Raw genomic sequence first — 16,234 nt, 5'->3', positions numbered from 1 at the left:
GACCTATAAGCAAGCCCATTGTTTCTTATACTTTTTTTAAACTAATCTCTCTCTATAAAAATCATTAAATTCCTCTTCAACTATTAATTCAATTCTGAAAAAGTGTCTCAATTTTAAATTCTTTGAGAGTTTCTCCACAAAGCCTCTTACACTTTGGACCTACTTCCAAAGCTGTACAGCACAGGCCACGAAATGCAAGACTTCCACACATGTCACATCCTGCTCTATAAGCTTCTAGAAGGTCACTTAAAGGCAGCCTCACTAACACACCAAATCAATCCGGATTTGAACACAAGGAATACAAGGTATTCAGCAATACCATCCAGAAGCCCCACAAAGAGTAGGAACCAAAGACTACTGTGCTGAACATGGCCCAGTCAACTGTTCCTGGCTTTTTTCCTCTTTCCCTTGGAAGTTAACCCCCTAGCAAGAATTTTTATATTGAAGGAGGTGATACTGTACATGAAGAACAGTACATTTTAGTGGCTGTTAGCTATTTCAACTTATTAGTAATTCCACTTGCAAACTTTGCTCAAGAAACCTCAATTTAAAGTAGGGTACAGCTGACTGTGCTGCTTAAAACATCCAAATTTCTTCTTCAGGAAAGAAAAAGCAGGAGAGAAGTTGCTGAGAGTAAAGAAATCTTCAAAGAAAGTGAAACAAATCAATAGCACTTAAGCTTTACTCAAAGATCAGCTGGAAAACAGACCAACTTATTATACAATTGTTGGGTGGGAATTGGGGAATAGGGGCCCTCTAGCATGTTACAGCTGTTAGAAACAACTAAATATTTGCTTAGGGGGCACAATATGATGTATTTGCATGCTCCAAACAATCTAGCAAGGCTCTAAACAACCCAACAAGGCTCAGAAAGATTTTATTAGTAATGACATAATTGCTTCGCTATGTAATATACTTAGACATTTATGTTACATACAGGGGCATTTCTAAAGCAAATGCTGATTTGTCAGACAGGAAATAATGCAATATTTCAAAATATTTTGAAAGAAGTCTTTCAGAGCAGAACATAAGTAAAGACAACTTATAGTCATACCATAAAAATGGTTATTAAAATATATATATATGAAGATATAATTTAGGTAAGCCAATGCCTTTTTCACTTTCTGGTCACATGCACACTTCCAGGTATTATATTTCTGGACTTCTAAAATGACAACCACTATTCTACAACTTTGAAAATTCCTTTATACAAAGCTTTTACAGTGCTTTATGAATACCAGCAAAGAAACTACATTCTTTTACAGAAAACTATCCTTGAGTGAATTGTTTGCCAGCTAAGCAGCACCTCTTTTCACATGCCCAGACTTCAGCAACAAGGTCAATCAGCAAGACTGATCTGCCAAGGAAGACCAAGTCATCTGACACTGACTTATCCTAGAGACAGAGGTGTAAAATGTTAAAAATATGATAAATGGATTCTTTATTGCAGAAATTTATCTTTCCGTAATCTTTTGCTACACCAAGGCTGTCATCATAAACTGGTATTTAAATTCAGACACACACAGCAGAACCTTTGCATGAAATACTGCTGTCATGGATTCTCTCTCAGGAAGGCACCTCCCTCATCAAATATGATAATGCAACAGGCATAAAAACCTAAAAATCCAATGTAAAAACGGTAAGAACTTCACACACACTTAATTCAAACTAAACTTTTTCTTTGGTGAGTCTGTCTCTATTTTTTTCCGATACTTATATACAGCACTATAAAAGCAAGTAGCATTTTTCAAACAATTTTAGATTGTTGTTATTCTGAAGAACATACCAGACACTTAATGCCTTAATGCAGTACTGCTGTGCGTTTTCAAGCACTATTTGGCAATGACGCGTCAGTGAGAATGGAAATTACAGCAAGAATTGATTACCAGGCTTTCTGGTTCATTCCTTTCTAATGCAGGAGCCTTCTGCAGGACATTTTCTCTGGCTTTAACCGCTAAAATTGCGGGAAGCTTTATTGACAGTGCTTTTGTATTTTCATTTGTAAGAATAAGCCATAATGGAATAGAACCCGTCACTTAATAACTGGATTTAAGAAATGGGAAATTCAGGATTTCCACAACTGAACTATCTGCTGGTACCAGTCTTTTCCTTAGCACTTACACCTTTTTGACAATACACACAAACCACTTCATCGGCTCCTTTCAAAAAAATTGGTTTAATTTGGTCAGCATGCTTCCAAATACTGAGGTATTAATGGCTATTTCTTGTGATATAAAAAACTTTTATCACTTTGTTATTATGTAGTAAAAATGAATATTGAAAACATAAAGACTCTGAAATTACAAGTATGGTTTATGAAAGCAATACTTCAAGGAAAAATTTTCCTTGTTTTTTCATGAGCAGTGAGCTCCCTTACATCTATCCTGGCATGAAGATCCATTGCACAAGACAAGTTGCTGTGAAAATCTTTCAAAAGCAGACAGGCTAAAATTGGGATAATTCAGGTGCACAACACTTCCTTATTGAGAAAAACAACTTTCACCATTCTACTCAGGCCCCAGTACGCAATGATGGGAGCAGCGTTACACCCTGCAAAATGTCAAAGATCTATCATGAAGAAGCAGGTTTAGAATAAACTTTATTTGTGGGAGGCAAAAACCCTTAAAATCCTACAGAAGTGATGTCATCCATGGGCAGCAGCACTTACACCTCCAAAAGACTGCTTATTAAGGACAAGATTTCTTTGTTGGAATATTGCAGTATGGGAGTTTGTTGACTGCTGTTTGCCCATGCAGGCCACAAATTAAGAAATGCAACAGTCAGTACCCTGAGAGTAACTCTCCCCCCTGAACAGAGGCCTTCTTGTCACTGATCAGTAACTAGGCTGTCCCCATTAAGCTCCCAGGAGATGGGTCCCCAAAGAGCTGGGTCAGTCAGTCATCACAGCTGGCATCCCTGATAAAGTCACTCAGGGTCAAACAGACAAGGGCAGGGTCTCTGCAGCTGAGCACTGACACAAAGTGTTTTTTGCTGCTTCTGCCCAGCATACACCCCTCCTGGTGGGGCTGGGATTTCACTCTTATCAACAAATCATCTCCCTGCTAGAAGTTTACAGGCACAGAGCAATTGCATGTGCAGCAATGGAGGTCTGGGTAGCTCCAGCAGTGATTAAGATCAAGGATAACGCTGCCCCCCCTGCAGCAGCAGCCAGGACACGCAGGGGGCAGTACCCCCATCCTCCCCTGGGTGTCAAGGGAAAGAACACAGATGATGGCATCATTAGAAGGCTTGGCACGTAGGAAAGGCCCATTGGGAAAATCTCAGGAGCCCTGCACAACCAAGATAAGAGGCAGATTTTAATCTAATTTTATTACTTTAAACAGTATTACCTGGGCTTCTTGGCATGCAGCTCTTCGTAGCAGGTTATCACTATCAGGTAAGACAGAAAGAGAGGGGATATTACGTTGTGTAAGTTTAAAACAATTTGCTCATTTTTAAAATGTAGGTACATACCCTTTTTACACACGGTTTGACAACACTGGAACAGAAAAAACCCCAAAACATTTTAAGGATAAAACACCCCCACTGATGCACACATGCATTTTCTTTTTCTGCATGTGCACACAAGCGTTCTTTCTACAGAAAAGAAAAGCAGAAAACAAAGACCAAGATGCCAAGTGTGCTGAGATTATGTAAGCTCTGCGTAACTGTGATTTATTTGTTAAATTGCTACATAACTGTACTCCAGAGCTCAGGTGTGGGTTTTTCCAATGTTCTTGCTGCCTGGTGTTTACACCAAAGGTACTTACCATTCTGGCAGTGTAGAAGGGTTCCAGAGAGGACTTTGTGCATTACAACTGTGAACTCTCCATCAGTTTGCAAGCCAAACACACTTTAATGCAGCACCTCCCACTCACCTAGGTCTGAGCATGGCCCAAAGCAGTAACTCAGAAAGGTGGAAAACATTCATCTCATTAAGTGAAGGGTAAAAACAAAAGAGAGATGCTCAGTGTTAGATATGTGACAGATGGTCTGTTCAGAAATACATTTCTGACTTGTCACTGGCAAGGCTATACAGACAGCAAGCACTGGAGACACAGCTACTGAGCGACGAATGAAAGTCTATTCCTTCCCCAGCCCCAAAAATGCCCTATTTCCCCTTACAGACAAAATGGCAAGTACTGTTCTGCTGTGCCCAGAGTCTTGCCTGTCCTCCAGATACCAACACTCTCCATCCTCCAGCTTGTCCTTGCCTAACACCTGGCAAGACCATGTATTTTTATCTCAAAACATCACATACAAAAAACCCCACTTACAGTCAGCATACCAAAACAAACACTGTATCAACCAAAAGGATTAAAGGCCAACCAGACAAAAACAGGGGGCTAGGAGAACAGCACACTTCTGCCCCAAAGTGTGGCTCATCAGGCCAAACCCTGCCATGGAAATGGCAGAAAAGAAGGCAAGGCTAAACCCAATTGCCATCTATTTAATTCCATTGGTTTACAGAAGTAATTTGTTTCCACTGGTTATCTGTCACTGGAATTATATAAGCTGCTCTTTTTGGCATCACCAAGAGATGCTGCAGTGCCATGAAACGAGAAGTAGGGTGACTTCAGGTGAGATATAAAATTGGGTTCTGCGAAAATAACTACACTATAAAAGCCAGATTTATTCCTGGCGATAATGAAAAGACAAAGGAAGAGTTCAAGCATGGAAAAAGAAAATATGTGAATAATACCTCATCAGGATAACAAGTAACTGGAATGTCTGCAAAAGAATTCCTCAGAGGCATGCTGTCATATTTGCTCCTTAAAACCAAAGGAGTAGATAATTTGTATTAAGCACCTGCAATATCACTTAGAGGAGCAACAGCCTTGGGTTTGACTGCACTAACATGATGGAAATGCACCAGTTAAAATAACTCTGCAAAGGCTGGTGTTCCAGGCTGTGCAACAGCAGTGTCACAGCTAATTCCAGCTCAATCAAGACAGCGTGACAGGCTCAGTCCACACTGCGCCACTGAGGGCACAGTGTGGACTCAGCCCTCACACAGGGACATTTTCACCTCTCTCTGTGACTACGTGTGGCCAAAGCAAATAGAAAATTATTGCGATTTCAATACATAAAGCTGAAATATTATGGGATATCAAGGAGCCCCCACTATCAAATGATGGCTGCACAGTGGATGTCTTTGAGAATTGCTGTCCTAACCTTCTGAACAAATCCCAGCCAAACCCACGTTATCTGTTTACTTGACATTGATGCTATTTTGTTCAGAAGTCAAGCTCTGTCATGCTGTCAGCCAGGCTGTTTTCCTGGTGCCCCCAGCTTTATGCTGCAGTGCTAATTGTCTTTAAAATGAATTCCAGCAACATTTCCCAAATACAAGCAGAAAATACTGTGCTCTCTTTCTCAACCTCAAAGATCCTCAAAACAACTGTCAAGGATTCACCTCAGTGAGTTTTACCCATAAAAATTAAGCTTGACAGTTTAGATGTCAACATTTATGCTGATTTTCTCCTGCACTGAAGCACTTAAAGAGACAGAAGAAGCCTATTTTAACACTTACCATTTTAGTGTCAAAGGAAATGTTTAGATTCTGAGACTAGAAGAATCATTCACCATCCAGCAATTTCCAGGTGATTTGTCTCACTTCTCCAGCAGCACAGCACCCAGAATCCCATACCATCCCAACCATACCCATAAGACTTCCACTTAATTCAACTGGGACATTTCAAAGTCATCTGAGTTTGTCAAGGATGTCCCAGATTTGGTATAAAGATGCCAGGTAATAGGAATTTTTTCATTTCCTTAAAATATTATGTCAACACTTAACTAGATTCAAACTCCAGAAAAAACAGTACAAGTCCACTCACAGGGACGCATTTGTAAGAACAGCAGGCCTCCTCCTACATCCAGCTGTTGCATTTACTCACCTCACATGGCTCACCTAAACTACCCCAACTGGCCCTGCAAGTCCTCTGCAGGTCATAAAAATCACTAAACAGAGCTAGGAAAAAATGTGAAAACCAGCTAAAAGGTAACTTCTTGAAGTCTTCTGCCTCAGTATGTATTCATTCTCAAAATATGACTGTTCACCAGCTCCCAGAAAAGATGAGACTTTAGTAACAAACACAAGATTTTGATTTTTTTGTACTTTATTTTTTACTATTAGGTAGCAACAAAGCTTTTTCAACAATCCTCAAACATGAGCAGGTGGAGGCAGAGGGAAATTGCTCCACTGCCTTAAAGACTACAAAGAGATTTCTTCTGACTTGCACCATATCCACAGCAAACTAAAAATCAATTTTTATTTCATGTTTCCCCTAAGGTCTTATCTACATCATTTGGCCTTAAAGCCAAACAGACAAGCAGTGTTGCATCTGCTGGCAAACTCAGGGCTGTCTTCCTGCTGTGAGAATTAAGCATCACATAGCTTACAGCTGGGCCAACTTGCTTAAGCAGTAAAAAATTGGGAAACGGAGAAGAACAAACAATGGCAGCAGGGTATGGAAGAAAGAGGCTGTCCTAGGCTGAACCCGCAGAGAACATTCCCAGCACAGCCTCAAGGCCAGCAGCCACAGCAGTACAGACTCTGTGGAGACCAGAGCAGGCTCACAGCAAAGGATGGAACCAACACAGAAAGGACTCAAGAGTGACTGGGCAGAGCTCCCCACTCCCCAGCTGTGCCAGGCTGCCAGCACACAAGGCTCTGAGAACACAACATCCATATGACCTGCCTGGACAGGACTGCTCTGATTTCTCTGCAACACCCCTAGGGCAGGACAGCTGGCCAGTGCTCCTGTCCTGAACGTTTTCAGCTGGAATAGGGCATTATTCACACATAAGCACAAGATCCACACAATTTAGTATGGATGCTCCTCAAGATGAGGCTGAGTTCTGTGACCAAGAGCCAGCAGAAGCCAAGGTGGAAGGACAGCTCCCATGATCAAAGTCACTCAGGAAAGCAATGAATGCAACAAGGAGAAGACAACAAAGTTGAACTGAAGCTGTCTGAGGCTCTCAGCTGCAGCAAGGGTCTTAGATCCAACCAAAGCAACTCCCCTAAAAGTGATCACACTACAAATGTAAAAAGAAGCTCAGTATCTCATTCCAAAATGGGTTATCAGCATTAAATCTAAGACTATTAAATATACTCAAATATGAAGAAGTCTAAAAACTTTAAAGTTTAGTGTCCGCACCTTCAAACAGTTTTGTGAGGAGAAACTTGACCAAAGCTGTGCACACAGGATCAGCCCTCAGGAGCTGTATCAGAACTCCTGAAAAAGATTTTATCTTAGCAGAGAGCTTTTTTGGCTGCTTCTAATACAGCAAGAGCACAGAATCCTCTTTACTGGGTATTAGAATTTACTTCCATCTTGGCCTTGGAAGGGCATGAAAGACAAATCTTAGGTTTCATCAGCTTTACCTAAGACTCAGAATTTAAACTCTGGTTTTTTTTGACAAAGTTTGGATGAAAAAGTCAGCTACTCAGGAACTATACGCAGAAAGGTGACAAAGTGAGTTATCAGCTGGCAAACACACAGAGACTAACATTCAAATTGTAGATAACAGTACCACTCAGGATTACTGGCAGGCAGTCAAAGGCTCAGGTGCTTTGCCAGCACTTTCTACTGAGAATGCCAATACTTTAACATATACAGAGTAAAACTAAGTAAGTATGTGATGAGTCCACTGCCTCAGTAGAATATCTAGGGTCTCCATCCTGACACGGTGATGATCACTTCTGCAGTGACATCACTGCAATAGTCTGGTCAAATCTGACAATCAGTTCAGCTGATGTTCATCATGCTGGAGATTTCATTTCTGCTGATTTGACAGAGCTAGTAACTCACTGCACCCCCTGGGTATACAAAGAACAGCTGCGGCTCACTTCAGGAAAGGTGACCCAGGACATAAAGTTGAGAAGGGATTCCAAACTTGGTGAAAATTTTAGAACAATCAAACGGTAAAGAACAATCCTTATTTGTAATCACGCTCACCTGTGTGTGTTAAGCAGAAGTACATTACTGTGTATGAGCAGATAGCTGGCAATCTGCATACCCTGCAAGCTTTGATCTAGCTTAATATTAAGTGTCCCTTGTACCTGCAACATGATATGCTACAGATTAAAATGAGCCTAATATATAAATTCATGCAATCCAGCAACCGCACATGTAGCAACACTGAGTTATTTGAAACTTAACACTGAGTATTTGCTATCCTAAATGCAAGATGGTGGATCTTTAAAGCATATTCTTTTATGAGAACAAAAGGAATTTTGTTAATAAGATGCATAGTGGTTTTGCAGGAACGGCAGTGGGGTTCCAGTTAACAGTAGTTCAATCAGACATAACTCCTATCATTTGATAGATGAAAGACCTTTGCCACCTCCTGACTGACAGCCCTGTGAAGAGGTACCTTCTGCACTATCACGTGCTCAGAATAACTGAATGGCAGAAGGGGAAAAAGAACAAGGCTTCCTACTTTAATTCTTCCTGCTCGTCCAAAACTCCATACTTTTAAATCAGTCAGCATTTGAAAAAACACCCCCTGAACGGAAAGGTTAATACACTGATCCAGACAAGAAATGCTGCAGGAAGAAAGTACCAGGACTAACCAGCTCCTCAACCTTTACAGCTATTGCCATCCACAACCTTCAGACCAATTCAATGATGATCCATCACACTCCGTGCCCCTCTTCCCTTTACACCCTAGGGAGCACAAGAGCATCCACACCAGGTTCCATAGCACACTCTTCAGGGTGTGCAAGGGGGACTTCCACATCCATTTCCAGGCAGGGAAGAGGCACTGGGAATGAGCCTGGAAAAGGCAACATTCTTCTTGTCCATACAGCGTCCTCCAAAGTCTTCAGGAAGTACTTCAGAGCTCTTCTGTGAGCTTGGAGAGACTGACTACAGAAGAGCTGCCATTTATCTGCAGGACAGATTGTTATTTACAACAGCTCCACTTAATGCAGGCATCATGGCTGCTGCATCAGAAAGAAGAAAAAACCTTAAGAAGTCAAAAAAGCAAATCACCTTCTCCTTGCAAGAGAAATATTTTAGAAAACCCACAAGGACGGAAAGAGGGATGCAGGATGGCAAACAAAAATTTTCTTCGGCTGCAAATAAATGACCAACATCTCAGCTACTTCCAGGAAGTCAGAGGCCAATCTGAGCCAATGCTGTGCTGAAGCAAGGCCCTTCATCAGGAACTCGTGATGCCAGAAAGCAAAGTACAAGAGCTCACTGCACTTTAAATGTGTTCTCAAAGGGCAAATATCAGTCTAGTCAGGTATGGCTCATGCACAGCAATTGAGCCTCTGATGGGGATAACAACAAACCTCAGGGCCAGCCCAGCCCCTACAGATCCTTCATTAACCTCTCCCAGAGCTGTCTGTGGCCATCTGTTCATGGGGCAAAAGGCACCTCCCTGCTCCTCAGCACAACTGGGACACAGACACAGGGAGCAGGGAATGTACAAAAACACACCAAAAGCCATCCCCACAAGCTGCAGAGAAGCATCCTGGCCTACTCCCTGCTGTCCACCTGCCACAAGGTAAGGTCCTCACCGTTTACAGAATATCACAAAGGGCTGTTGAGACCACCTTTGAACTCTTCTTTACACTCTTGTCATCAGGCTCTTGTTCCTTGTTTTTCTCTAACCTGGATAAAACAACTCTCTGCAGGGAATGGCCCAGAAACTGCAATACAGTTGTTAGTGTTTCCAAACAGTGTTTGAAACTCTGAAAGCAGTAGCTATGGCCTGCATCAAAGTCTCACTGAGCTGTCTGTCATCACAGGATTTCTTTCCTCGCATTTCCAGTGCCTCCTAAGGAAATGCTGTATTTTCCTTTACAGACAATAGGGAGATTGGAGAATGGGATATGTAAAATCTTCTGCCCCCAGTACATCATATGGGTTAAAGCACCATGCCTACACTTGGGGCAAACAACCCGCACACACCAAAATTTAGATACCGAAGATCCCCTTTTTGGTTGTTTGCCTTTCATTTTTTGCTCCTTATTCCCCGCTACATCACCTGTGGCACACTCCACATTCTCTGTGATCCAAACACAATTTCACCACCCCCACACAAGAGAACAGTGCACATCTGAAACCAACAGCACACGGGCACAAGAACTCCCTGACACAACAGATACAAAGGGGACACTGAGCCTCAGTGCTTCAGGTAAGAAGCAAGCAACTAAAGCAGATGTACCATGCAAAACAAAGGTTGATTTAATGCCAAAGTCCCTAGATAAAAGGATGTGAAGAGAGTATAAAAACAACATAAACAGATTTATTTTCCTAACTTTTCCACCGAGGCTTTGGCAGCGTTGCAATGTAAGCAGAAAAGAGCATTGTTAAAAACCTCAGTAAACAATTAAAAATCATTAAGACAGCGACAATAAGCAGCAGAACCAAAAGTAACACCTTTTAAAAATAATTTGGCTACACCTGCTTTTCAGTCAAATGCATTACCCACAATCCTGAAGGACAAGATAAACTCAGCTTCTTTAAAAACACAAATGACGATTTTACTTACAGTAAGGGACATTTACTCCACGGGTAAGCAGTGGCAATGACACCACCAGGTATAACTTAGGGGAGGAGCAGCTGCCAGGCTTCTTCCCAGCTGGGGGGGCGACAGCAGCAAAGACCGCACGCCGTGGGGGACAGCACAAAGCTGCGGGTGCCAGGCCTCAAAAAGAGACAGGGGCTCCCGCTACAGCGCCAGGCCTCAAAAAGAGACAGGGGCTCCCGCTACAGTGCCAGGCCTCAAAAAGAGACAGGGGCTCCCGCTACAGCAAACTGGAGGAGGGAAAGGCCACAGGCACAGGGCCACCACGCTGGGATGAGCCACGCTCAGCACACCCTGCAGGCCTGGTTCCAGTCATCCTTGTAATACAGGCTCAAAGCAAGCAAGCTGAAGGCACACGTGTGGCTCACGACATTCTTTTTTAAGTCAGAAAACCTTCTCCTCTCCAAGAGGCCCGAACACTGCTCACGCCAGCCAGACATCCCCTCTGTTTAAACCTCCCGCCTGAACCCGCCCCAGCCCTACAGCACGGCCGGCGTGGGAAGGCAGAACAGACATTGAGCCTCCCACGTCCCCAGCTGCTGAAGCAGGAGGGAGATCCATCCCCTCCGGCTGCCGGGGCCTCCGAGAGGCGACCCCCATTTTAGGCGCTCCCCCTTCCTCCATCTCTCCCTCCCGCCTCCCCGCCCGTTCCGGCCCCAGCCGGCATTACCAGTGCTTGCCATAGAGCCAGTGTCCGCCCCAGCCCAGCAGGCAGGCTCCGAACGTGGATTTCTTCCAGTGGTGCCTGAGGGCCGCCAGCACTTTCGCCATGGTGCCCCGCCGCGCCGGGGGCCGCTGCCGTGCCCGGCCCGGCTCGGCTGGAAACGGCTCCCGCGGCCCCGGCGTTCCGCGCACGCAGCCGGCCGCACGTCACGGAGACAAACAAACAAACAAACAAACAAAGCCCCGCGAATCCCAAGGAAAAGAGTTTTGACTCTTCCCAGAGTCCCGGCGCTCGCTGCCTTGCTCCAGCCCCCGAGCGGACCTGTTGCCGTGGGCTCTCGGCTGCCCGCGCTGACGCTGCCGGGGGAGCGCGGGCAGATGGAGATGGAGCGTCGCGGAGGACAGAAGTGAATCGGTCTTCTTTCCACGTCAATAAAAATATCCATGGTGTTGCCCCCGCCAGCACAAAAAAAAACCCCAAAACCCATAAAAACCACCAAGAAAACCCCAAACCTGCCAAAAACACCACACCCAAATCAACCAAACAAAATACAACAAAAAGAACCTCAAAGAAAATCTGTATGAGCATGCAACAGGCTATTGTTTTTAAGGGTTAATCCTCTGTTAATGTATGTCCTTTTTCAGGCTTATTTTGCCCAGAAAGAGATACCCAGACTGTCCGTAACTCTTTGTTTTTATTGTCTCATATTGTCCTAATCTCAATTGTTCAAATTTTTATTACTCTAATTATATTACTATTTTTATATAACCATTTTATTACAATTAAATTTTTAAAATTTTAAAAAGAAGTGATTGGTGTTTTTCACACAAGTAAAACAGAATCACAAACAAACACCCGAAAATATTCATAATACATAGTTAGAAGTGTTGTCCAGGAGGTAGGGGGGGTTTGCTGTTTAAGCCTAACCATCAAGATGACCAAAAGAACCTGGAGAAATGTCTCCAGTCACACATAGAAAATATCAATATCACAAGGATGCCATGCAACCATGAACAGCATGAGCATCCTGCCAGGGGAAGGAGGAAACAAACAAGGGGCAAGATCTGACCTCATCATGGAAAAAAGCTTTAGGACAAACTAGTGGTGGTAGCCTCTCCTAGCATGAGGTTGTAACTAGTGTTCTCTATAACAATTAACAAGGTAACCCACCCAGTTGATCAAGGGAAGCCAGTACCTGTAATCTTTTTAGATTTCAGTAAAACTTTTGTCAGGAAAATCCAAAAATGCCAGAAGTTTATGTCCAAAAGAAGACAGAGGAGTCCTGCCACTTTTTTGGAAAAAAGGGAGAGAGTCCACCAGGGCACACCTGCGGGGTTTTCTCTCTCGCGGTTTTGGAGGGTGCAGCCTCCTTTTATCTTGAACTCCCGGCCGCATGTTGCCCTCTTCCTTTCCCCACTGGCTGAGGTATTAGGAAGGTCCAGTCTTCCCAAACCCCCTGCAACATGTGCCCCCTTGAACCTGTCATTTTACCCCAAAGCTCTGAAGCTCAAGCTTGTGCAGACCCTTCTCTGTTTGAGGACCCAATCTTTCTGGGCTCTGCAACAAACCTGCTGCAAAACATCAGAAGGGACATTAAGACCCATTTCAAAGACATTAAGAGACCCATGGAATTGATGGTAAAGACATGAGCTTTCCTCTCAATCCCTCCTCTTCTTGTTTCTCAATTTGTCTTTACAAACCCTAGTTATTATTAACTTAACCCTTTTGAACATCTGGAACATTTGAAGCATCCCTCCTGACTTTTCCACCTCTGGTCCCTGCACCAGGTGTGGCAAGTAAATACAGAGAATAAAGTAGACAATGACAGTTCATATTCGCCCATTAATCATTAGAGGTCCTTGTCTGTGGCCACTGATAGCCAAGTCTCCCATCCTTTTCTTCCAGCTGAGAAGTGCAAATCTCTGGGGCTTTGGAGACCTTGACCTGTGTGTGATGGGTTCACTCATGTTCAGTTGTCCTGGATGGTGTTCCTGCAGTCCTGGTGGGATGTTCTGAACAGCAAATTCCAAAGGCAGTGTCTGTGCTGACTGTGCTTCCTGTTCGAGTAACCCCAAATGGCCCCAAGTAACCACCACCAGGCACTCCAGTGACATCAGGTCAGCCCAAATGACCTCAGGTGGCCACTATTAGGCACTCCAATGACCTCAAGTAACCCCACCAGGGATTCCAATGACCTCAAATAACCCCTACCAGGCACTCCAATGACCTCAAGTAACCCCAAATGACCTCAAGCAACCCCTGAGGTTCTGCAGCCTCAGCTCTCAGGAAGGAGCAGCCCGCAGCACCCCACAGCAGCCCATCATTACCAGGCTGGCAGGGGCAGGGGTATGAAGCAGACTCTCCCACAGCTTCTCTCCCAGCCTGGTCCCTCCATTCATCATGTTCTCGAGGAACTGGCTCCTCAGCACCAGGACCTGAGCAGGCCAGAGAACTCATCTGGTTCACAGTAGCCCTTCTATTTTGCTGCACCCAGTCAGTACAGAGTCTTAAACTGGGTTTAAAAAACCCAAAAGCAATGAATATTATTACACAGAGAAAATGTGTAAAACTCCTCAGCCAACTTCCTGATCATGCCTCATTCTTCCTGACCTCTCTCAACTCTGTACAAGGTGTTTGAAGGGAATGGGCAAAGGCAGCTATGAAGATAACACACACTGTGGGAATTCACATACCCACACCCACATTCACCAATTGTGGTTCAATAAAATGCACTTGCTCATCTTTTCCACTTACCAAAAGAACATTTGAACAATTGTTCCCCTTTGGCATAAAATGCAAATTAGAGAAGTTCCTGTGTCTACTAGGAAACTCACATTGTGGTTCAGCAAGGGCAGCAGTGTGGTGAGCCCCTGGTGCAATACCTGATCCTAACACCCTTAACAATCCATTTCTAATGTTCTTTTTACAAATGGCACCTTGATTCCTTCCCAGCCACTGTCCTGGTGGCTGCCCCCTTCCCACTTGTTCTGGGGCTCCCTGCACTTTCCCCCAAAGTTTGTCATGACACATGAGAGAGGGTGAACAGCCACAGAGATTTCATAAAAGTGCTGAGTTATTCAGAGAGACCCCATCCTATAAGAGGGGAAGAGGGATGTTCGCCATTCCTAACGATCTTTTGGCTAAATAAGTGATGTGAGGGAGCAATGCTGCTTTTGTAGACCACTCTTGACAGGGACCTCAGTTTGCAGACTCAGGAGAACAGGGATGCACTCTGGCAGGGACCAGTGGGTCAGAGTAATGGATGGAACACTGGACAGATTTTTTTTTCCCTGAATGTTTTTTCCCTCTTACAAAATGCCATTTTAGCAATTAAAAAACATCAAAGCCAATAAAATGGCTTTTTTTGTTGCTTTTGGTTTTTTTTTTTTTAAGTAAGAAAACATTAAATTATCTTCTCCTGATGAATATTTCAGGCATAACCTCATACAGTAGCCATTGCTTCCCACTTAAATATTCCAGGTTCATCTGTCCACTGCATCTCAGTGTGCTGAGTATGTGCACTTGATGTAATGCTGAATTTTCCCGTAGTGTGGAGTGATTAAATGTCCTGCTTTTCTTTCGGTGTTTGTCCTACTTTTTTAGAGGATTTGGGTGGTATGGCCAACTGCTAACAGCAATTATAGCCTCAGGTATTAGTACTCTCATCCTTTTCTTCACTTATGAAAAGACTGTGTGCTGATAAATGCTTTTCAAATTCATAATTCTCATGTGGTCCCACAAATAATTTACAAACATCTATAACTTCCTATTTTGCAACCAAGTCTACCGAGTACAGTTATATTCATTAACGATGTTTCCAAAACAAGCTTGAATTTTTAAAATAAACACTCTTTAGTATTCAAATACATGTTCAGAGCAGTCAGAAAAAATGCTTAAATGTATGAAGGGCCTGAGTATCTCCAAGATGGCTGAATGGCAATTTTCCTATGTTTATAACCATGAAAACACATCACAGTTAGTATAAATGAGAAATTTTATCTCAGTTGCTACTTTTCTTCAGCATTCCTAGCAGAGGGACTTGACCCTGCTTTGGCCAGGATGGTCGGCCAGGGTGAGGTCCAGAGGTCCCATCCCATCTCCCCTGTTGGGACTGTATGACACTATCTGAGATTTTGGGTTGCTGATTTTTGACGAGAGCTGCTCTTAGAAGAAAGAGACAGTGCAGACAGCAATGACAGATTGTGCACTTCTCTTTTTACTTGGCATTACTTAGAATGCAGCGTCCATTCTGAAATTCCTCCTGGCAAGCATGTATGTCCTAGTTTTGGCTGTGGCTGTCTGATCGCCCTCAAGGTAGATCACACCTGCCATGCTGCTGCATGTACCAGGTAATTCTCTTTTAGCTGTCCTAGTTTTCTGCATGTCAGATCAATAGAAGCAGGTATTAGAGTGTGTGCAATGGAAAATGAGAGGATAAAGGACTGATCTTGAGCATCCTCTAGATTATGTGCTGTAGTTATTTTTTTGGCCATGTAAAATTCCTGCTCTCTTTTTCATAACACTGTTCAGAGGAGGCTGGTATGTGTGATTTTGTTTTCTTATGATTGCTGGGTGTTGCCATCTTATTGCAAAAGTTTCATACCTTCTTAGTGATTTCTCATGGGCAGCTCCTCACAGCACTGTTAGAAATACGGGTAGTAATTCATGGGAATATATGGTGTATTAAATGGATATAAACAAAATAAACCGGGGAAGAAAAGAGGGGAGGGAGAGAATTCCTCTCATTCCCTTCAGGTTAGAAAATCCAGCCTGGAGACCCACTACGAAACTGAGGCAGATAGACATTTACGTCAGAAGAGAGCTGCAGCTGCAAAGAAGGGAAGTGGCCAACGACCCTACGCCCAAGGGATGGCACCAGATAAGATGCCTATCTGGGGACCACTGACACCCTGACTCTGTATGCCCAAGTCCCCAAGTCCAGGAAACCAGGATGATGCCTATCTGGGGACCATTGGCACCTTGGACCTAAATGCCAGGCTAGGGAACACAAGAAGACGA

General features: G+C 43.6%; 1 protein-coding gene across 2 annotated transcripts in view; it reads right to left on the bottom strand.

Moving 5' to 3' along the window:
- The window catches only part of AGK (acylglycerol kinase), a 36,053-nt gene extending 24,509 nt beyond the window's left edge, over positions 1–11,544 (bottom strand). Inside the window, exons 1-2 of one of the 2 annotated variants that reach the window (XM_041398731.1) lie at positions 11,222–11,544; positions 3,351–3,390 (exon numbers count right to left, since the gene is read on the bottom strand). In XM_041398731.1, the coding sequence (XP_041254665.1) occupies positions 3,351–3,390; positions 11,222–11,322 (141 nt within the window). In that variant the 5' untranslated portion in view covers positions 11,323–11,544. The remainder of the gene's footprint in view (positions 1–3,350; positions 3,391–11,221) is intronic. The other variant, XM_041398730.1, reaches the window with a different exon arrangement.
- Positions 11,545–16,234: the final 4,690 nt, after the last annotated feature.

This window comes from Onychostruthus taczanowskii, unplaced genomic scaffold (assembly GCF_017590055.1).
Source record: "Onychostruthus taczanowskii isolate IOZ18803 unplaced genomic scaffold, ASM1759005v1 scaffold15, whole genome shotgun sequence".
NCBI classification, from domain to species: Eukaryota; Metazoa; Chordata; class Aves; order Passeriformes; family Passeridae; genus Onychostruthus; species Onychostruthus taczanowskii.
Note: the sequence above shows the minus strand (reverse complement) of the source record. Positions and strands in the feature narration are given on the sequence as shown.